This window comes from Neoarius graeffei, chromosome 6 (genome assembly GCF_027579695.1).
Source record: "Neoarius graeffei isolate fNeoGra1 chromosome 6, fNeoGra1.pri, whole genome shotgun sequence".
NCBI classification, from domain to species: Eukaryota; Metazoa; Chordata; class Actinopteri; order Siluriformes; family Ariidae; genus Neoarius; species Neoarius graeffei.
The window spans coordinates 8,457,625-8,480,410 of NC_083574.1; the positions used below are offsets into that span (position 1 = coordinate 8,457,625).

Here is a 22,786-nt window from a genome sequence, read left to right on the forward strand (position 1 = left end):
CATTTTACCAGATGGAATATTGCATTGTTGTTATTTCAAAAGTCTTATTAAAATCATTAAAAGCATATTATCAGCCCCTTAAAGGGCCCCATGGCAGTGCTGGGCCCCTAGAATTGTTCTAACCTTTCCCCCCTGGCGGCACCCATGACTGTGAGTTGACACTCGCTGGCCACTTTATTATTTCACTGTGGCATGGGTGTTGGTTTGAGCCAGATGAGTATTTTTGGTTTGAGCATTTCAGAAACTGCTGATCTCCTCCTGGGGTTTTCACACACAACAGTCTCTAGAGTTTACACAGAATGGTGCGAAAAACAGAAAACACTGAATTGAGTGAGCGACAGTTCTGTGGGTGGAAACAAACGCCTTGTGGATAAGACAGGTCAGAGGAAAATGGACAGATTGGTTCAAGCTTTTTTTTTACCAGGAAGGAAGGATATAGTAACTCGTAGCAACTCTTTACAACCATGATGAGCAGAAAAGCATCTCAGCATGCAACAGCAGAAGACCACATTGAGTTCCACTCCTGCAGCCAAGAACAAGTTCCTATTAAAGTGGCCGGTGAGTGTGTATCACAGCAGTTTTATTTATTAGCAAGCTCAAAAGTTTGCGTTCCTTTTGACGTGTGTTAGATCGGCTAAATGATTTAAAGGCATGTACTTCCAAGTTGTCCGAGTTAAAACACAGCTTTACTTTGTTAACTCATATTTAAGGTGTGGAAAGTTGAACCAGGATCCATCTCTCGAGCAGTTTACTCTGAATTTAAGAGGGAATGATGAAAATCAGGAAAAAAAAGGTATTAGAAATCATGTTCCATATGAAAATACCTTACCATTTCAAAACCTTTATTTTAGGAGAAGTTAACTTTCTCACTGGGCATCTAAACAAATACCAATTTGGCGTTCTAGTATCTGCTGGCAAGAAAACCATCATTAGACACTGGTTACATCCTGACCCTCCACAATAGAAGAACGGGCAGATCTTGTTAATGAAATATATATAATGGAAAAGATTACCTTCTCACTTCGCCTGCAATTGGATAAATTTACAAAGTCATGGTCAAAATGGGTCTCTTATGTACGAATGTCACAGCCATGTCTTAGAGTCTTAGCGAATTGATTTACTTTCTTCTGTCTGCTTGTCCTTTTTTTTTGTCCGTCTGTCTCATGGTTTGGAAAAAGTGGCCTGGTCTCCTAACCAACTGCATTTAAAAAAACAAACAAACAAAAAAGCAAAACTGAGAACTTATCGGAGTGTCTCCCAATAAGTAAATGTATCTGTTTGTTATTAGCCTATACATCCCTTTTTCACCCTTTATCAGTTTTATTATTGTCCTTTTTTTTCCCCATTCCTGTTTTTGGTTTGTTTTGTCTCTTTCTTGCACACACATATAAATGTGTATATTTTGCACATTGCTTCTGGATCACAGCAAGTATAACATTGAAAATGCAATGCTCCAACTTTTGTTTTTTACATACAACCCCGATTCCAAAAAAGTTGAGACAAAGTACAAATTGTAAATAAAAACGGAATGCAATAATTTACAAATCTCAAAAACTGATATTGTATTCACAATAGAACATAGACAACATATCAAATGTCGAAAGTGAGACATTTTGAAATTTCATGCCAAATATTGGCTCATTTGAAATTTCATGACAGCAACACATCTCAAAAAAGTTGGGACAGGGGCAATAAGAGTCTGGAAAAGTTAAAGGTACAAAAAAGGAACAGCTGGAGGACCAAACTGCAACTCAATAGGTCAATTGGCAATAGGTCATTAACATGACTGGGTATAAAAAGAGCATCTTGGAGTGGCAGCGGCTCTCAGAAGTAAAGATGGGAAGAGGATCACCAATCCCCCTAATTCTGCACCAACAAATAGTGGAGCAATATCAGAAAGGAGTTGTAAAATTGCAAAGAGTTTGAACATATCATCATCTACAGTGCATAATATCATCAAAAGATTCAGAGAATCTGGAACAATCTCTGTGCGTAAGGGTCAAGGCCGAAAAACCATACTGGGTGCCCGTGATCTTCGGGCCCTTAGATGGCACTGCATCACATACAGGCATGCTTCTGTATTGGAAATCACAAAATGGGCTCAGGAATATTTCCAGAGAACATTATCTGTGAACACAATTCACCGTGCCATCCGCCGTTGCCAGCTAAAACTCTATAGTTCAAAAAAGAAGCCGAATCTAAACATGATCCAGAAGCGCAGACGTCTTCTCTGGGCCAAGGCTCATTTAAAATGGACTGTGGCAAAGTGGAAAACTGTTCTGTGGTCAGACGAATCAAAATTTGAAGTTCTTTATGGAAATCAGGGACGCCGTGTCATTCGGACTAAAGAGGAGAAGGATGACCCAAGTTGTTATCAGCGCTCAGTTCAGAAGCCTGCATCTCTGATGGTATGGGGTTGCATTAGTGCATGTGGCATGGGCAGCTTACACATCTGGAAAGACACCATCAATGCTGAAAGGTATATCCAGGTTCTAGAGCAACATTTTGCCCAAATGAGGCTGGGTTCCCTTTTGAGTCTGGTTCCTCTCGAGGTTTCTTCCTTATGTCGTCTGAGGGAGTTTTTCCTTGCCACCGTCGCCACAGGCTTGCTCATTGGGGATAGATTAGTCGTTAAAATTCTGTAAAGCCGCTTTGCAACAATGTTTATTGTTAAAAGCGCTATACAAATAAACTTGACTTGACTTGACATATGCTCCCATCCAGACGACGTCTCTTTCAGGGAAGACCTTGCATTTTCCAACATGACAATGCCAAACCACATACTGCATCAATTACAGCATCATGGCTGCATAGAAGAAGGGTCCGGGTACTGAACTGGCCAGCCTGCAGTCCAGATCTTTCACCCATAGAAAACATTTGGCGCATCATAAAACGGAAGATACGACAAAAAAGACCTAAGACAGTTGAGCAACTAGAATCCTACATTAGACAAGAATGGGTTAACATTCCTATCCCTAAACTTGAGCAACTTGTCTCCTCAGTCCCCAGACGTTTACAGACTGTTGTAAAGAGAAAAGGGGATGTCTCACAGTGGTAAACATGGCCTTGTCCCAACTTTTTTGAGATGTGTTGTTGTCATGAAATTTAAAATCACCTAATTTTTCTCTTTAAATGATACATTTTCTCAGTTTAAACATTTGATATGTCATCTATGTTCTATTCTGAATAAAAAATGGAATTTTGAAACTTCCACATCATTGCATTCCGTTTTTATTTACAATTTGTACTTTGTTCCAAGGGCGGCACGGTGGTGTAGTGGTTAGCACTGTCGCCTCACAGCAAGAAGGTCCTGGGTTCGAGCCCCGGGGCCGGCGAGGGCCTTTCTGTGCGGAGTTTGCATGTTCTCCCCGTGTCCGCGTGGGTTTCCTCCGGGTGCTCCGGTTTCCCCCACAGTCCAAAGACATGCAGGTTAGGTTAACTGGTGACTCTAAATTGACCGTAGGTGTGAATGTGAGTGTGAATGGTTGTCTGTGTCTATGTGTCAGCCCTGTGATGACCTGGCGACTTGTCCAGGGTGTACCCCGCCTTTCGCCCATAGTCAGCTGGGATAGGCTCCAGCTTGCCTGCGACCCTGTAGAACAGGATAAAGCGGCTAGAGATAATGAGATGAGATGAGACTTTGTCCCAACTTTTTTGGAATGGGGGTTGTAATATTTAATATCATAACACCTTTCAAAAACAGTATGTCTTATATGTTTTATATTTCTTGATAGTAACTGTAAATCAAGAGACTGATGCCTATTGTGTATTGTAATCTGTGATGATAACAATGAAGAAGAAGGGAAAAAAATCAGGGAAAAGTGGCATTGACATGACCTGAAACTGAAAGTATTTTTACAGACCAAGAGAATGAGATTAAGTAATGAACAATGAAAATGACCATAGCAATGTAAACTGTCATTCAGAAACAGGGAAAACACACACACACACACACACACACACACAAAATGACGACTAAAGAATTTTCGAAAGAACAACTGAAAAATAAACTGACAGCTAGATTAAAAAAGTTTTAAACAAACACCAGGAGTGCTTTGTTCCGACTTGTAATAATGAAGAAACATCTGTAAATGGATTAACATTATTGATTTCATCATTTTGAAGTCATAAAGGTGTATACATTTTTGCACTCAACTGTATAGAGGTCATGGAGTGCCATGAAAAGGTTTTCCTGTAAAAGAATTTAGCAAGCGTGTGTGTGTGTGTGTGTGTGTGTGTGTGTGTTACACAGAGAGTTTTTAGGGGTAAGCAGGACACCTATTTAAACTTTCATATTAACTGCCTCACTTGAAACGTTGCCTAGCAACACCTCACAACCTTACCTGCTCAGGTTACTGACGACCTCAATAATACACAACCCCAAACACGCTCTATACCACACAGCGAGAGACAAAAAACTAGTTTGTGTGTGTGTTGCCATGTTTTAATGTTTTGGCTGGGACCAAATATCTCCATAAGGATTGGAATAGCTGGCATTTTTTAACCTGCTGGTCCTCATGAAGAAAATGCCTTATTTCTTTTTAACAAAATGTTTAAGAAAAAAAAAGACAAAACCGAAAGAGGCTCAAGTTTCCTTTTGGTTACTGAGATTAAGGCTAGGGTTAAAGGAAGGTCCTTACAAAGATAGTAGGACAAACGGTGTGTGTGTTTTAAGTGATCCAAAGCAGAGGTAGATAACTGCTTTGCCTTGCTATTCTTTCAGGGTGCCAAAATATTTTGTAACATATGTTTTGAAGAGGCGACACGGTGGTGTAGTGGTTAGCGCTGTCGCCTCACAGCAAGAAGGTCCGGGTTCGAGCCCCGTGGCCGGCGAGGGCCTTTCTGTGCGGAGTTTGCATGTTCTCCCCGTGTCCGCGTGGGTTTCCTCTGGGTGCTCCGGTTTCCCCCACAGTCCAAAGACATGCAGGTTAGGTTAACTGGTGACTCTAAATTGAGCGTAGGTGTGAATGTGAGTGTGAATGGTTGTCTGTGTCTATGTGTCAGCCCTGTGATGACCTAGCGACTTGTCCAGGGTGTACCCCGCCTTTCACCCGTAGCCAGCTGGGATAGACTCCAGCTTGCCTGCGACCCTGTAGCACAGGATAAAGCGGCTAGAGATAATGAGATGAGATGGTGCCAATCATTTTGAAACTGACTTTTAGTTCGATTCTAGTTGAAAGTATGTTTCACAGACTGTACCTTTTTCTGCAGTGCACTTTATCCCTTATTAAAATGGTAAAGTTTACGTCTCTATAATCTCCAGACAGGAAAACCTCCATGTTCCGCTGCCATCTTCAATAGCTAGTCAGCTAATAAGCTAGCTTACACTTTTTTTGCAGGCCAACGTGACTGAAATTTCCATATCTCAGTATCGATTTCCATCATTATCTTCTCTCTTTTACAATAATTTAACAGACTAAACTTGTAAACACGCTATATACGACAACCATGGCGATTTGATTTATCGTTAGCTAAGATAGCAAGCTAGCCTAGCAATCTAGTTCACCACACACATTCTGTAGCTAAAGCTTTCCAGGGTGGCATTATTCTATCATAATTTGCTCTGATAATTAGCTGTGTCTTAACTATCTGAATCCATCTCACTCACTCTTCCCCTGCAGTTGTTTTATGGTTTCGGTACGGACACTTTTCTTCCTCACCGAGTCATCGTCCATGGCAACCACATGAGGATAAGGGACCTCATTCCAGGAAGTGATTACAAGTTTGAGATCCAGTCCTTCCTTGGGGAAGATTTCAGCCAGAATGTCAGCAAGAACGTCTCCACTAGTAAGACTCCATCAGGGACGGTCTGGAATTAAAGTATGTGACTGATCTCAAAACACGAGTCACTCATAATGTAGCACGTGGCGAGAGAATGAGTGGGTGCCTTTCAGTGGACTGGCATCCCATTCGGAGTGTATTCCCACCTCATTCCCAGTGTTCCCAGGATACAGGGGCGCTGCTAGAAACTTTGGGCCCTATGAAAGAATATAATATTGGCCCTCCTCCCCCTTTATGTTTCTGGTAACCTGACTTCTTCATGATGGTGTCAATCTACTGATGGTTCACCATCAATTCTGCTTCTATTGTGCGCAGCTAATGTTAGTGCTGGATTGGAAAGCAACAAACTTAACGTGGTGTCACGCTCTGGCTCCGCCTACACAAGACTGTACCATGTAATGAATAGGGAGGGGGTGAAATATAAAGACTATCTATTCTTATAATTTTGCGGAAAATGGAAAACCAGACCAGAAGGTTGTTGTATTTGCTCGTTTTAAGAGACAAAATTATGAACTTTTTAAAAATTAAATTAGCTTACACTATATTCCATTCAGTTAGCATGATGTTGAATGAGTCGAAGACGAGTAGCTGGATGGAATATATCTGATATACCATGAAAAAAAGCCAGCCAATATTATTATTATTATACGTACGCATTCCTTTCGGGTGTTCAACGCGTCTTTCTCTTTCAAAATTCTCTCAAAATCTTACATATTGAACGAAACAAACCTGGTGGCCATGTTTGTTTATAAATTGTCACAGTCGCTTGCTAGCGTGGAAGTTTTATATCTCCGACGTGGAACATCATCATGTCGTCTTGACAACCATGCAATACAATAAACCATATTCAACACTCATTCTCCATTGGGTAGAGTGACATAATACACGTAGGATAAGTGATATGCTAACAATATTGCATGCTATCAAACCAAATGAAATGAAACCCGCTAGAAGGGAATAGAACACGTTTTTATTCCATCGAAAAAGTGTCCTGTATGTAGAATAATTTCTAATATCAGCTCTCTTATACCACAGCAATTTGCCAATGATGACAGTTTTTGTTTATGAAAGAATCATGCTTTTTATCCATTTACTGTTGCGTTTATGTAACATGGTGTGGAAAGTCCGCAAAAAAACTGTCAGATTTTCAAATCTTACCTCAGAAACTGGAGACTCTTTCCAAAAATGCCAGATAAATGTCTCCTCACAGGATGCTTCACCATATGAAGAATTACATACAGTCACTGGGCACTTTATTAGGAGCACCCATACATCCACCTGCTGTTTGATGCAGAGCTCTAATCAGTCAATCCCTTGATTGACAGCAGCACGATGCATCAAATCATGCAGATACAAATCAAGAGCTTCAGTTAAAACCCTTTGATGCAAAACATGGGTCAAAAGTGACCCGGCTGAGTTTTTATCTTCTATATCTTTGCAATAAATTAATTCCATCATTCAGTATTCAAGGTATTCCTCAATGAACTTGTTTTTGATCATCATACATCCTTATTTTATTTTTTCCTTTCTTACTTTTTGAATAAAAACCATTTTTGTATCACTACCCTTCTAATGCACAACATGGGTCAAAAACGACCTGCATTCATTTTCCAGGTTATTTCATGTATGGCTGAGTGTTTCTATGATATACTTTTGAAATAAATTCATTTTGTCATTTACTTTTCCAAATATGCAGTAAATATCTTGTTTTTGTTTAGCACAAATCATCATTTTTATTTTTCCTTTCTTAAGTTATGAACAAGCACAGCTTTTGTAATTCTACATCAAGTTTACACACATGGGTCAGAACCGACCCGCATGCATTTACTACAGCGTTTGGTGGGAACTGTGAATTGTGCTTGTATCAGACATTTCACAGCTCAGCACAGCGCCCTTTGCCCATCTAATACATGGAAGTAATGTTTTTCAATTGTTCTAACATTACCTTAGAAAAAAATTGATGATGTTTAGGTTACCTTGAGAGTGAGTAGATTACTTGTCAGAAAGTTACAAGTAATTACTATTAGCTACCTAGCTGTTGACATATTCTACTTTAGTTAGCTAATTTTATTGTAGTTGGCTTAGCTAACCACATAGTTAATAAATAAATAACTGGCCCCATTCACTGCTAAAGTAATTACTTGAAAAAATTATTATTATAGTATTAAGACATTTAATTTTAAATCACACTTGGATGACCCATGTGTAGTAATATAAAAAGTATTTTTGTTCATAAAGTAGGAAATAAAAAATTAAATTAATGATTTGTGGTAATTAAAAACAAGATATTTAAAGAATACTTGGAATATTCAATCATAAAATAAATTGATTTCAAAAGATAGAGCAAAGAAAAACTCAGTCAGCATGAAATAACCTGGAAAATGAATGCGGGTCATTTTTGACCCATGTTGTGCATTAGAAGGGGTGTGCATATGTTTTGCATCAAAGGGTTAATGTCAGGCTTGTAGTACTCGAGTCTGACTCATGCCCTAATTTTAAGGACTCGTGACTCGACTTGAGCACTGATAACTCGGACTTGGACTCCTACATTAACTACATTTGGATTCGTAAATTGGAGACGAGGACTCAGATTTTTTCTTTATTTTTTGTAACATGCCATAATAATTTGGCATAAGATATTGATATCTACATTAATTTTTGTACTAATTTCATGCAAGAGTGTCACACCTGTGTGCCTTGGCGCATGCACCAGATATACTCTCGGGTGCGCTCCGGACAGCGCGTGCACCAAGCAAACTCTCACGCACACGCCGTAAATGACTCACACCTGCGCAGGATTAAGGCACAATCAGTGCGCCAATACAAAAACAATGAAAACACACTTACTTTGCGAAGTATTGAGTTGCATTGCTGACATTACCGAGCCTTATTTCCTCGTTTGGTTTCCTGATTCTTGATTTCCTATTTCTCATCTTTGATTCTGCCGAATCTACGATAGTCTGTTTGTGCCTCGCACGACCTATTGCCTGTTTCATTGTTTTACGATTTTGCCTGCCATTTTAGATTGTTTACGTGTCTTCACTTGTATTAATAAACACACCTTCTGCACTTACATCTGTCTCCCGACCATCTCTGACAGAATACTTCACACTCCCTGACAAAGAGAAGCACATTCACGTGTTCATACGTCATGTTCAGGAACAAACTAATGTTAATGGCGCTGAAACAGCCACCGTCAAATGGTGCGGATGGAGTCTTGTTCTTGGACTTGACTCGGATCAATAGTGGACTTTTTTTAATGACTTGGACTTGAACGTTGGGGACTCGAGGCTGGACTCAGACTCGAGGTTTAGTGACTCGACTACAACCCTGATTCCAAAAAAGTTGGGACAAAGTACAAATTGTAAATAAAAACGGAATGCAATAATTTACAAATCTCAAAAACTGATATTGTATTCACAATCGAACATAGACAACATATCAAATGTCGAAAGTGAGACATTTTGAAATTTCTTGCCCAATATTGGCTCATTTGAAATTTCATGACAGCAACACATCTCAAAAAAGTTGGGATAGGGGCAATAAGAGGCTGGAAAAGTTAAAGGTACAAAAAAGCTGGAGGACCAAATTGCAACTCATTAGGTCAATTGGCAATAGGTCATTAACATGACTGGGTATAAAAAGAGCATCTTGGAGTGGCAGCAGCTCTCAGAAGTAAAGATGGGAAGAGGATCACCAATCCCCCTAATTCTGCGCCGACAAATAGTGGAGCAATATCAGAAAGGAGTTCGACAGTGTAAAATTGCAAAGAGTTTGAACATATCATCATCTACAGTGCATAATATCATCAAAAGATTCAGAGAATCTGGAAGAATCTCTGTGCGTAAGGGTCAAGGCCGGAAAACCATACTGGGTGCCCGTGATCTTCGGGCCCTTAGACGGCACTGCATCACATACAGGCACGCTTCTGTATTGGAAATCACAAAATGGGCTCAGGAATATTTCCAGAGAACATTATCTGTGAACACAATTCACCGTGCCATCCGCCGTTGCCAGCTAAAACTCTATAGTTCAAAGAAGAAGCCGAATCTAAACATGATCCAGAAGCGCAGACGTCTTCTCTGGGCCAAGGCTCATTTAAATGGACTGTGGCAAAGTGGAAAACTGTTCTGTGGTCAGACGAATCAAAATTTGAAGTTCTTTATGGAAATCAGGGACGCCGTGTCATTCGGACTAAAGAGGAGAAGGACGACCCAAGTTGTTATCAGCGCTCAGTTCAGAAGCCTGCATCTCTGATGGTATGGGGTTGCATTAGTGCGTGTGGCATGGGCAGCTTACACATCTGGAAAGACACCATCAATGCTGAAAGGTATATCCAGGTTCTAGAGCAACATATGCTCCCATCCAGACGACGTCTCTTTCAGGGAAGACCTTGCATTTTCCAACATGACAATGCCAAACCACATACTGCATCAATCACAGCATCATGGCTGCGTAGAAGAAGGGTCCGGGTACTGAACTGGCCAGCCTGCAGTCCAGATCTTTCACCCATAGAAAACATTTGGCGCATCATAAAACGGAAGATACGACAAAAAAGACCTAAGACAGTTGAGCAACTAGAATCCTACATTAGACAAGAATGGGTTAACATTCCTATCCCTAAACTTGAGCAACTTGTCTCCTCAGTCCCCAGACGTATACAGACTGTTGTAAAGAGAAAAGGGGATGTCTCACAGTGGGAAACATGGCCTTGTCCCAACTTTTTTGAGATGTGTTGTTGTCATGAAATTTAAAATCACCTAATTTTTCTCTTTAAATGATACATTTTCTCAGTTTAAACATTTGATATGTCATCTATGTTCTATTCTGAATAAAATATGGAATTTTGAAACTTCCACATCATTGCATTCCATTTTTATTTATAATTTGTACTTTGTCCCAACTTTTTTGGAATCGGGGTTGTACAACACTGGTTAATGTTCACGTCAAACACCAGAATGGGAAAAATTGTGATCTCAAAGTGTGACTTGGGTGTTGGTGCCAGATGGACTGGTTTGAGTATTTCAGAAACTGCTGATCTCCTGGGGTTTTCACACACAAGAGTCTGTAGAGTTTCTACAGAATGGTGTGAAAAACAAAAAAACACTGAGTTGAGTGAGAGACAGTTCTGTGGGTGGAAACAAACGCCTTGTTGATAAGAGAGGTCAGAGGATAATGGCCAGATTGGGTCGAGCTTTTTTGCCAGGAAGAAAGGATATAGTAACTCATATAATCACTCTTTACACCCGCGGTGAGCAGAAAAGCATCTCAGCAGAAAAGCAACAGCTGAAGCACATTGGGTTCCAGTCCTGCAGCCAAAGAATAGGAATCTTAGAATCAAGAACAAGTTCAGTGTATGTAGTTTTCCGTATAAATAACTGTGAATGAGCAGTTACTATAGAAACTCTTATAGAAAATTAATCCGCACTTTTTGACCAATCAGAATTGAACGCTGTGGTATAAGACTGTCTGTTGCATGGAGCGGTTATATCAGTGGCAATTTTCATCAAATGAAATTCCCCCAAAAGGATTTAATCCCAATAAATATCAATTTAATTTCAGCGGTATATTTAGTAGGTGTTTGCTGTACATGTATTTGTTATTGTTCTTTGGCTGAACATTCCTTCAGGTCCTGCAGGTGTGTGTTCTCTCTCTCTGTTACACTTCAACTCCTCGTCCGTCACACTGGCTTGGGACGTTGCTGTCGGCCATTTTGACTTCCACAGGGTAACCGTGAGCAACGATTCACACCAGTTGGTATACAGCGTGCGCGCAGACACTCAAGAATACACAATGAGCGGCCTGCGGGACGGCTGCTCCTACAACACCACCGTGGAACGAGTCAGGAACAAGCAGAGCGGGACAGCTGCCAGTCTTACCGTACACACAGGTTACACCGCTTAATGGACGCTTTTGAAAAGTCATTACTCTTTTTAACATGATGAAAAATATTGCATGAGTCAGTAACATCAACACATTTGTGTGATAATGCGCACATTTGCGATTTTACTATGAACCTCAAACTTGGGCGGCACGGTGGTGTAGTGGTTAGTGCTGTCGCCTCACAGCAAGAAGGTCCTGGGTTCGTGGCCGGCGAGGGCCTTTCTGTGTGGAGTTTGCATGTTCTCCCCGTGTCCGCGTGGGTTTCCTCCGGGTGCTCCGGTTTCCCCCACAGTCCAAAGACATGCAGGTTAGGTTAACTGGTGACTCTAAATTGACCGTAGGTGTGAATGTGAGTGTGAATGGTTGTCTGTGTCTATGTGTCAGCCCTGTGATGACCTGGCGACTTGTCCAGGGTGTACCCCGCCTTTCGCCCGTAGTCAGCTGGGATAGGATCCAGCTCGCCTGCAACCCTGTAGAACAGGATAAAGCGGCTAGAGATAATGAGATGAGATGAGACCTCAAACTTGAGCAGAAAGCAAACATAAAATTATGTGTAAAACTGGGAAACTGGCGACAGAGACCCTTGAAATGCTTCACAAGCACAACACTTGGAAACGTCCAAGAAATTGGGCATCAGGCTCGTCGGAATTTGACAAATCTGATTTCCATAGTAAAATCGCAAACGTGCTTGTGCACAGTGTAACACAGGTCCTGATGTTGACAGCGTGATATCATGTAACATACTGACTCATGAAATTTACTGCTCGCTCCTGCTGCATGCGCATAGCCATCCCACGCTCCGTTCATTCGCAACAGGAACAGTCTCGGAACTTTTTATCACACCTAGTAGAGGCGATTTCCACATTTTAACAGTGCAACTAAAAATGATATATACAGTACCAAGCAAAAATTTGGACACACCTTCTAATTCAATGTTTTTTCTTTATTTTTATGAATAAACAAAAGTCACTTCATGTCTTAAAGTAATGATGGATGTCATTTCTGGAGGGGATCCATCAGGGCCTTCTAGGCCTTCAGAGACGGCCCAAACATATCGGCATTTCAAATGTTATGTTTAATTTCTTTCATTCTTTCATAATTTCATTATAATTATTCTTTTCTAATTTTAATTTGACCTAATTTTCTATCGAATTTGCTTCAGAAATGAAAGGGGTACTGCATACATGTCAACCTTTGGTCAATCAAACCTGTATAACCAACCTCCAAAATCCGTATTTCCCTTATAAAATCCGTATAAGATGCAAATTAAAATAGTTTACCTAAAATTTGAATGATAATTAACAATGATGTATCCCAGTTACTTTTTATTCAATATTAATAACAATAAACCTTCAGAATGAATACAAAGCTCCAATGTTTGACAAAAACACAAAGTGTTATCAGCGTAGTTACGAAAGAAATACTTCGTTGTTTGGAGACAGGTTTCACCGAGCGGCTATTATGCGCGAGACTTCATATTAGCCACAAAGTCAAGAAAATCTGTTCGTAAAATTACGTTATAATGACCAAATACAATGAAAAGTATTTTTCCAGTCTCACCTGTGAAAGGTAATCCCATGTGATCTCGTTTGGACGGTAAACCTGTTGGTACAGTTAAACGCAGCACATGAATGAGGCATCTTTATTCTCGGCTACTGTCTAGACGCTATACCAGAGACGGTTGAAGAATCTCCACTTTGCCACATCCAATATGGCGGCGAGGATGACGTATGATTCTACGCAGAAGGCGGCGTCTATGTTTATATGTCTATGACTTCACGGTTGGTGGGATTCTCACAATGCGGTGTGCGCATGATCAGAAGTGGAACGAAGTCTCGCTACCACAAGATAATGCGCGATTTCATAAGACTCTTTACTGGCTGTCTGTGGTGTACAGTACGTTTGTAAATGTTATGCGCTCTTTTATCATCGTGGGAATTGATTATAGCTCTAAATAAATATTGAAGTTTTTTTAAATAATCCGTATAACTTTATTTATACGCCCGTATACTACGTTTATTGAATCAAATCCGTATAAAATACGGACATTCCGTATAGGTTGACATGTATGGTACTGTCCTGAAAACATTAAAATCAAGTTATCCAGTGAGATTTTTTTTTGTTTGTTTCTAGGCTGAGAAGAGTTTAGAGCTGCTCACTCATTGGTTAGGACTTCGTTGCTGAGACAGAAGGCCATGGCAGTGTATATTTATGTGGGAAGTGACCGATGAATTAACCAATCAGATTTTGATTTATAGTGGGAGGGACCAAAAATTTATCACCCTAGACCGTCTCGAAGGCCAACACCAGCTTAACCGTGAGTCGTTCATCAGTAGTGTTAGCGAATGCTAACAAAGCGGTCAAGCCAGTGCTTTCGAGAGCAAATAGTACAGACTAACAACCGAGAAACTAAGATTTCACTCAGACTTAAGTATTCATTTCCTGACGTATTTTACTTAGTTACTTTTAAAATAAACAAACATCGACAACTACACACAACGGAGTGACCTGGCAGCCTGCCGCTAATCCCTTACAAAATCCTTTGCTGCTTTGCTTTTTTGGTGTCTGGCTAAGGTTTAGCTGAGCTCAAGTCCCAGCTCTAATAGTAACGGTTCACCACTGATCGTTTCTCTTTGCTTAGTTGAGCGGTCCTTGACATAATGTGGATTATTACAGTTGTAGATTAGGCCTATTTACTCAATTTACTATATTTTTATTATTTCCTATTTACCGTTTGATCTGAAATGCATTAAGAAGGCAAGAAACCCGTCCACTAATTACCTTTTGACGAGACACAGCTGTTAATTGAAAAGCATTCCAGGTGACAGCCTCATGAAGCTGGTTAAGATAACACTAATAGTGTGCAAAGCGTCAAGATAAACGCTGGATACCTTGAAGAGTCTAAAATATCAAACATATTTTTGTACATATTTTAACTTTTTTGTTTACCACACAGTTCTATATATGTTCCAGATGTTATTTTATAGTTTTGATGTCTTCAGTATTGTTCTACAATGTAGAAAGTACAAAATACAGAAAATCCTATGAATGGGTAGAGTAGGGGTGTACAAACTTTTGACTGGTACTGTATGTATAGCACAAGAATGTACTGACAAAACGTATTTTGCAGTTCACCTTTAATGATGGCCTACAAAAAAAAATCCCCAATATATGAATGCCACAATTGAAAACTGAATACCTTCTGAATAAACAAATGAACGAACGAATATCTGAATAGTCAATTATTCCAGACTGAAAAAAGATCTGAAAAAGGTAGTGTATGAAACATGAAAACAAATATGAGGATATAGAAGAGGCGATGGAGGAAAAAAAAGGTGTTTGATGAACAAAGGGCATGTACAATTTCATCCAGATCAAAAAATGTTACTGAAAACCATATCTTATATTGATCCATTTTTAAATCCAGTGTAAACTTGAAACTTAAAAACCGTTTCAAATTCAAGAATTTTTATCAAAAGCTTTCCAGAATTGCTTAATATAGAGTTGCAGGGCATAAAGTCTGAAATAAAGATAAGAAATAATATGTTTTTTTGTATTATAGAACCCAAACGGAGCGTACTGTAAATTCAGAAAACAGATTGAGCCTATAATAGAGCCTTGAGGTATACCACAGATAACAGTGTCTGAGGAGGAAGAATGACTCTTGATTTTGATGGAGAAAGTTTTAATAACACTATATTCTTGTTACCATCATAATGCTTGTGGATGGTGTGTAATATTTTGCATATATATTAAGGTCCAGTATGTATGTTTTACATGTTATATGTGGATGGATGTATCTTTCAGTCCCTGCTATTCCTGAAGACGTGTGTGTGGTCAGTGTGTCTCCTCGCTTGTTCTCTCTTTACTGGCTGCCATCTTCTGGATGTGATCAGCACTATGTGGTCCATCTTACCCCAGACCATGGCAATGTGACCATGCTAACGACACCAGATGGGCATGTACAGGTCAGCATGGCATTCATGTTCTGTTACTAAATATCTATGATGGTCATGTGGTTTCATTTTTTCATACACAAGTAAAATGTAAGCAATCAGCTGTACAGCTCTTGTACCTTCATGTGCCAGGTGTCAGGTGCTTGGGTATCTGTATCAACGGGGCGGAGTTAAGGAAGGTTGGAGAATGAAGGATAGGGAGAGAGGGAGAGAAAGAGAGGGCCATTAAGGTTTAATGAGTATTAGTGCAGTAGTTGGGTGAAGCTTGGAGAGTTCGTCCATCACGGCCTGGCTTTGTTTAACTCTCTTTATGCGAGGTGCCGCTATGCCACGGTGCGAGCTCGTTCTGCTCGGCCTGTGGGTCGGCATCGCCAGTGTTCAGGTAGGCCTAGGCTTCTGACATGACACCAGTGTGCTTTTTTTCTTCTCACACTGTTCGCTCTGCGCTTGGTGGGTTGATGGAAGAATCTTTAGACACCTCACAGTTCTGGTCAGTTCACAGCGCTAATATGAGGCAGATTTTTTTGTGCATTTTTGATATAGCTCAAAAAAATTTTATTTCTATAATCTGGAGGCTGTATTATAATTTTCTTCCATCATGATAAACACTAGCGTCCTGACAGTCAAGGGTCGAAATGATGAAAATAATCCTGTCAAACTGGTATCCTGCTTTTACATCTCATGAATTTATGTCAGTCTGTGATATACTGTACTTTACTTTAGTCTGTTATTATCCCGCCGGCATATCACGCAAGGGGATATATCTATCCCTCTGTCCGTCTGTAAATGTTTTAGTTTCCGGAGCATAATTTAAAAACTGTTAGGAATTTTTTTTCACAAAACCTGACAGTTCTTTTAAGTGACTCGATGAGTTGTGCCTTCTGACATTTTGGGATTTCTGTGATTTTTAAAAATTTTTTTAAATTTTTTTTTCTGTATTTCCATGGCAACTTAGGAAAATTTGGAGTGGGGTTTCATGTGGGGACAGGAGAGATAGGTCATTTCCTCACGACTCTTGTTGATAACATTTCAGAAAAGGTTTATTATAATTAGTGTGTGATGTCAGTATGGATGTAATATAGTTCCAGATCAAAAAATTCAACCTCGGTGATTTTTTTTTTTTTTTGACCTAGGATATAACCAGGATTCAAACTTAGAGCCTTCTGACTCCTAACGCAACACCTTAACCACTAGACCAGCAACAATTGCAATGGAAGGAGTGATATATATATATATATATATATATATATATATATATATATAAAACATTTATTAATGAGTCCAGTCTTATTACATCATCAAATAATTTAAAATACAAAGTCTTCCCAAATCCGAACCCTAGATATAGCAAGTCTCCTGAATACAAGTAATAAATTATGAACTGGGTTAAAAATTCTAACCTGACCTACAATTCTGACCGTAGTATTTTATTCTGTCTATTCATTTAAGACAAACCTTCCAAGCTAAATCAAACAGGCTTTATTTCTAGAATTATTATATACAGGTGTATCTTGAAGGGCGGCACGGTGGTGTAGTGGTTAGCGCTGTCGCCTCACAGCAAGAAGGTCCGGGTTCGAGCCCCGGGGCCGGCGAGGGCCTTTCTGTGTGGAGTTTGCATGTTCTCCCCGTGTCCGCGTGGGTTTCCTCCGGGTGCTCCGGTTTCCCCCACAGTCCAAAGACATGCAGGTTAGGTTAACTGGTGACTCTAAATTGAGCGTAGGTGTGAATGTGAGTGTGAATGGTTGTCTGTGTCTATGTGTCAGCCCTGTGATGACCTGGCGACTTGTCCAGGGTGTACCCCGCCTTTCGCCCGTAGTCAGCTGGGATAGGCTCCAGCTCGCCTGCGACCCTGTAGAACAGGATAAAGCGGCTAGAGATAATGAGAATGAGGTGTATCTTGACCCCTGATCAAACCCAGCATTCCTTTCAGTTCTATGCTCTACAATTTGACCACTGACTATCAAGTTTATTTTCATCTCATCCCATTATCTCTAGCTGCTTTATCCTGTTCTACAGGGTCGCAGGCAAGCTGGAGCCTATCCCAGCTGACTGCGGGCGAAAGGCGGGGTACACCCTGGACAAGTCGCCAGGTCATCACAGGGCTGACACATAGACACAGACAACCATTCACACTCACATTCACACCTATGGTCAATTTAGAGTCACCAGTTAACCTAACCTGCATGTCTTTGGACTGTGGGGGAAACCAGAGCACCCGGAGGAAACCCACGCGGACACGGGGAGAACATGCAAACTCCGCACAGAAAGGCCCTCGTCGGCCACGGGGCTCGAACCCAGACCTTCTTACTGTGAGGCGACAGCGCTAACCACTACACCACCGTGCCGCCCCAAGTTTATTTTTCTTCCAGAAATGTTTAGTAGTGTTGATATTTTTCAGTAAATGATATACACTTAATTTGTGCATACAGTATAAAGGAGTGTATGATTAGGACATTTTGTGCCTATTTTATTTTTTCTTCATTCAATTGGTGAGGCAGTTTTGCTGTCTTTCAATAAAAATTCCAACACACACACACAAAGACGTACACGTAAGAGCCACAATGTGAGAATTTAAGTTAATTTAAATATGATGCAAAATTCATAATTTCATGTCATTTAACGTAATTTTATAAGCAAATGATCAAAAGTTAAAAACAAATTCATGTTGGATGTATTACATATGATCCTTTTCAATAAAACTTGCATATAGTGTCTTTAATTTTGTGAGTCATGTCACGTGCAGTGTGCAGTCAAGTAAAGCATGGAGCTGCTTCAGGCAGAGGGGCACATAGTTTTCTACCGTGTGACAGACTGTAATTTGAGCTTTCTTTTTTCTTTAAACATTTTTATACTGGATTACGTCTCCTGTCAGTCACTCATTCGCATCAGATTGAAGTTATTGTGCCTACAGCTTGTTAAATAGCTTTTTTGACGTCCAGATGGAACGCTACTACAACAGACATTGCGTTAAAATGTGTATTTATTTTTAATATGATGTATATTTTACACAGATTGACATACAGAATGTCTTTATTGTACTTTTAGGGTCATTTGAAGTGTTTCGTCATCGTGACCGAGGCGCTGTCGCAGCCAAAACAGGACACTGTTCTAGACATGTAGAATATTGACGAGAAATCTTCAGAGGCATTAATAATCTCATCTCATCTCATTATCTGTAGCCGCTTTATCCTGTTCTACAGGGTCGCAGGCAAGCTGGAGCCTATCCCAGCTGACTACGGGCGAAAGGCGGGGTACACCCTGGACAAGTCGCCAGGTCATCACAGGGCTGACACATAGACACAAACAACCATTCACACTCACATTCACACCTACGGTCAATTTAGAGTCACCAGTTAACCTAACCTGCATGTCTTTGGACTGTGGGGGAAACCGGAGCACCCGGAGGAAACCCACGCGGACACAGGGAGAACATGCAAACTCCGCACAGAAAGGCCCTCGCCGGCCACGGGGCTCGAACCCGGACCTTCTTGCTGTGAGGCGACAGTGCTAACCACTACACCACCGTGCCGCCGGCATTATTAATAATAATAATAATAATAATAATAAATTACTTAAATCAGGAGGAGGATTGTCTTTATGATTTCTGCTTGTTTTCTGGCCTCTATGTGGAAGATGATTATTTGTGTTATGGTTAAGATAAAGTGTGGCTTCATTTATGGGATATGAGCATTTAAAGCTAGACCGCCTTTCAGATTTTTCAAGTGTAGGCCATAAAAAGAATTTTCCCCGACATGCAGTTATTTTTGTTTAGTGGACTGAAAGCTATTGAATTTGAATCACAGACTTCCAATTTTATTAGTTTTTTTTTTAAATAGAACAATTAATGAATTTAAGGCCACATGGCTCTAAATTCTCTGCTATTTTTTCCTGCTTCACCATGACCCGATTCAAGATACTACATCATGCATGACGTGGTGGGCTTTCCCCGTTCACACAAGACATTGTGGGATGCAAATTTGAAACAGGAGAGAAAAATGGAGGACGTGAGTGTGCAAATGAAACGTGAAAAAACGACTACAGTAATGGAAAGTGGAAAGTGAGAAGAAAAGACGTTATGTTTTTATATATATATATATATATATATATATATATATATATATATATATATGTATATATATATATATATATATATATATATATATATATATATATATATATATATATATATAAGGGCTGTAACAATATGCGTATCGAAATCGCGATACGCAGAGCCACGATCCGTGTCACGATACAAGAAGGCAGAATCGCGGTACACCCTTTCAAACTTCTCCTCAGCCCAAAAACAGAGGCGCTTCCAAACTTCAATTTATGAATACTTTACTTTTTATTTAAATTACATTTTAAACTTACTTAAATTACTTTTTTTTTAATATCTATTAGTAAGTCATTTTTTCGCTGACCTGCGACAATCTTCTGCGAGTCACGCAACGTCCACACTCGCCACTGGCAGAGCATTCATTTCTTTTAAGCGGTCGCCATTCTGGTTGCGACGCGGGGAGCGAATCTGTAAACAAGCAGCTCATTGGCTGGCTAGGTGTGCCACAAGCCAATCACAATCACTTGACCGGAAAGGCATGCAGTGTTGCCAGATTGGGCAGGTTTAGGTGCTTTTTGGCTGGTTTTGAACATATTTTGGGGTGGAAAACGTTAGCAATATGTGGCAACACTGAAGGCATGTCTGCTTGGGCGGAAGCCTTCTGCGGCAGTTACATTTTGACACGCGAGCAATGTTTCACCATAAAAATTCCGTAATTTCCATCTGTTTTCCGCGATCACAGAAAATCATTGGCCCTATGAGAGTGAGACAGTGAGAGAGCCACCCCCCCAAAAAAAATCTTAACGGATTTACACGATTTGGAAAAAAGACTTTTTCAGAACCGTAAAAAACAGAGCTTCTGGCTCAACAGTATTATTTTGAGAAATAAAACAATCTTTGGATATACATTTGTTCATTTTTGCATACATATTACTCATTCTCTGCAGTGGTCTGAATTATTTGTTATTAAATAGTTAATGTAAGTAAGTAAATGTTAATAAGTCAAATTTACTACTTTAAAAAAACATTTAAAAAAAAATCGTGGGTGTATCGAATCGTGGGTCAAAAATCGCGATACGAATCGAATCGTGAGTTGGGTGTATCGTTACAGCCCTAAAATATATATATATATATATATATATATATATATATATATATATATATATATATATATATGAAGGAAAGGAAACGCAGGACCAAATTAATAAATATTGGTGGTCAGCGAGCACCTCGGTGTGATCAGCTGTTCGTTTAGCGACAGAATGATGGAACTGTCAGTGCACTGTCAAATGTAAACCTGCACATGCGCGCGCGCGCACACACACACACACACGGACTTCCTCTGTCTGCTTGACTGCGCAAAGTGAGCAATTTCATGCACATTATTTGCTTTAATCCCCTCAAATTAAATAACTTCCCAGCCACAGAATGGCCTGATATTTTGTGAGATATTACAGAAATAAACATATATCACAATGAGCACATTTCAGAGGGAACTAAATTTCACAGATTTTATGAAATCGAAAGGCCGTCTAGCTTTAAGGTCAGGAAGATGATTATACAGTGATCCTTAGGCTTTATTTGGTTGTATGTGGTGTGTATGTGTGTGTGTGTGTCACAGGCCAATGTGTCCAGTGTGACTCCAGGAACACAGTACACAGTAACCGTCAGTGCAGTCGCCTCCTCAGGGCTGAGTTCTGCCGTGAGCCGCTCCATCACCACCACTGAATCAGGTATGTGTGTGTGTGTGTTAGTAGTATGTGTACAACCACTGCTTACCAGTTGCTCAATTTTATAACAATTTTTCAGGGTAATGATCTAAGACATATTTTAAAGCAGCGGTTAGTAATTTTCAGACCCCTCTGCAGCCACTGAGGTGAATGGAGTTCACAGTGAAAACTCTGATCAGCCTTCTCCTTCCCTCACACTGATCCCACCTCCACTGTATAAACAAACCAAGGCTTGGAACTTGTCTTGTAAGGAAAATTACATATAATAGTTGTGCAGCTCTGTTCTGGCTGGGGGTGGAGCTAAGAATTAAAGCCTAGAAATTAAACTATAAACTGAAGCCTGAAATGAACTTATGAAGTTATGCCATCCATTGTATGACACCGTATCTTTGAAATTACATGCATATTACATGTCTATGCTAACACTTCCAAACATGACATAGTTACATATTGCATCTTTAAATCTGGCGTACTGAACATTTTTATCACTGACGGTGATGTTATACGGACGTGTATCTGATTTTTTGTTTTGTTTATTACTGATAAAGAGTACAGTTGGAGTGGTGTTAGTTTCAGATATGGTGCATTTGTTCTTTTGCCTGAAGTCTCAGTGTAGCAGTGCTGTCGTCGTCATCGTGTCTCATTCGAGCATGTCTCTAACTGCTGCTTTAAAAGATGATCCTCCTGTCAGACACTCTGTGAAAGGGCCATGATTCAGGACCTGGCAATGACGATCATGAAGACAATGCTCAGTCACACGATAGCGCTGGAAAGAAATAATGAGTGTATTTAATGCCAGGCCTTGATACAAGTCAGACAATTATTTTCCTTTTGCTAATACAAAAGTCTGAACAAGTGTTACCAGGCAAACCTTGTCCGGCAGCACTTATTTTATACCTATATGTTGATAATGGTAATATTTCTCAATCATTAGCTGTCAGGTTATAGTCTTATAAAAATCCATGACCTTGAGTTTGACATTTCAAAGTAATTCAAGGTCAAAGGTCATGGCGGCAACTGAAAGGCCATATGGGACTTCTTATATGTTGATAATGGTAAACATCTGGCTATCATTAACCATTTTAAAAGTTATAGCCCTTTGAAAACCCATGACCTTGAGTTTGACCTTTTAACATCACCCAAGGTCAAAGGTCATGGTGCCAAATGAAAGCCCATATGGCACTTCCTATAAGTTTATAAGGGTAAATATCTGTCTACCATCAACCTTTTTCAAGTTACAGCTCTCTGAAAATCTGTGACCTTGAGTTTGACCTTTCAAGGTCAAAGATCATGGTGCCAAATGAAAGGCCATATTGGAGTTCATATATTATGCTCATAATAGTAAACATCTGTCTACCAGCAACCGTTTGAGTTATAAT

At 40.0% G+C, this 22,786-nt stretch overlaps 1 protein-coding gene across 1 annotated transcript in view; it reads left to right on the forward strand.

The window, feature by feature from the left end:
- Window positions 1-22,786, forward strand: part of ptprq (protein tyrosine phosphatase receptor type Q) — a 197,318-nt gene that overhangs the window by 46,858 nt on the left and 127,674 nt on the right. The window contains exons 16-19 of the mRNA XM_060923263.1: window positions 5,622-5,787; window positions 11,411-11,671; window positions 15,472-15,632; window positions 21,299-21,410. Coding sequence (XP_060779246.1) covers window positions 5,622-5,787; window positions 11,411-11,671; window positions 15,472-15,632; window positions 21,299-21,410 — 700 coding nt within the window. The remainder of the gene's footprint in view (window positions 1-5,621; window positions 5,788-11,410; window positions 11,672-15,471; window positions 15,633-21,298; window positions 21,411-22,786) is intronic.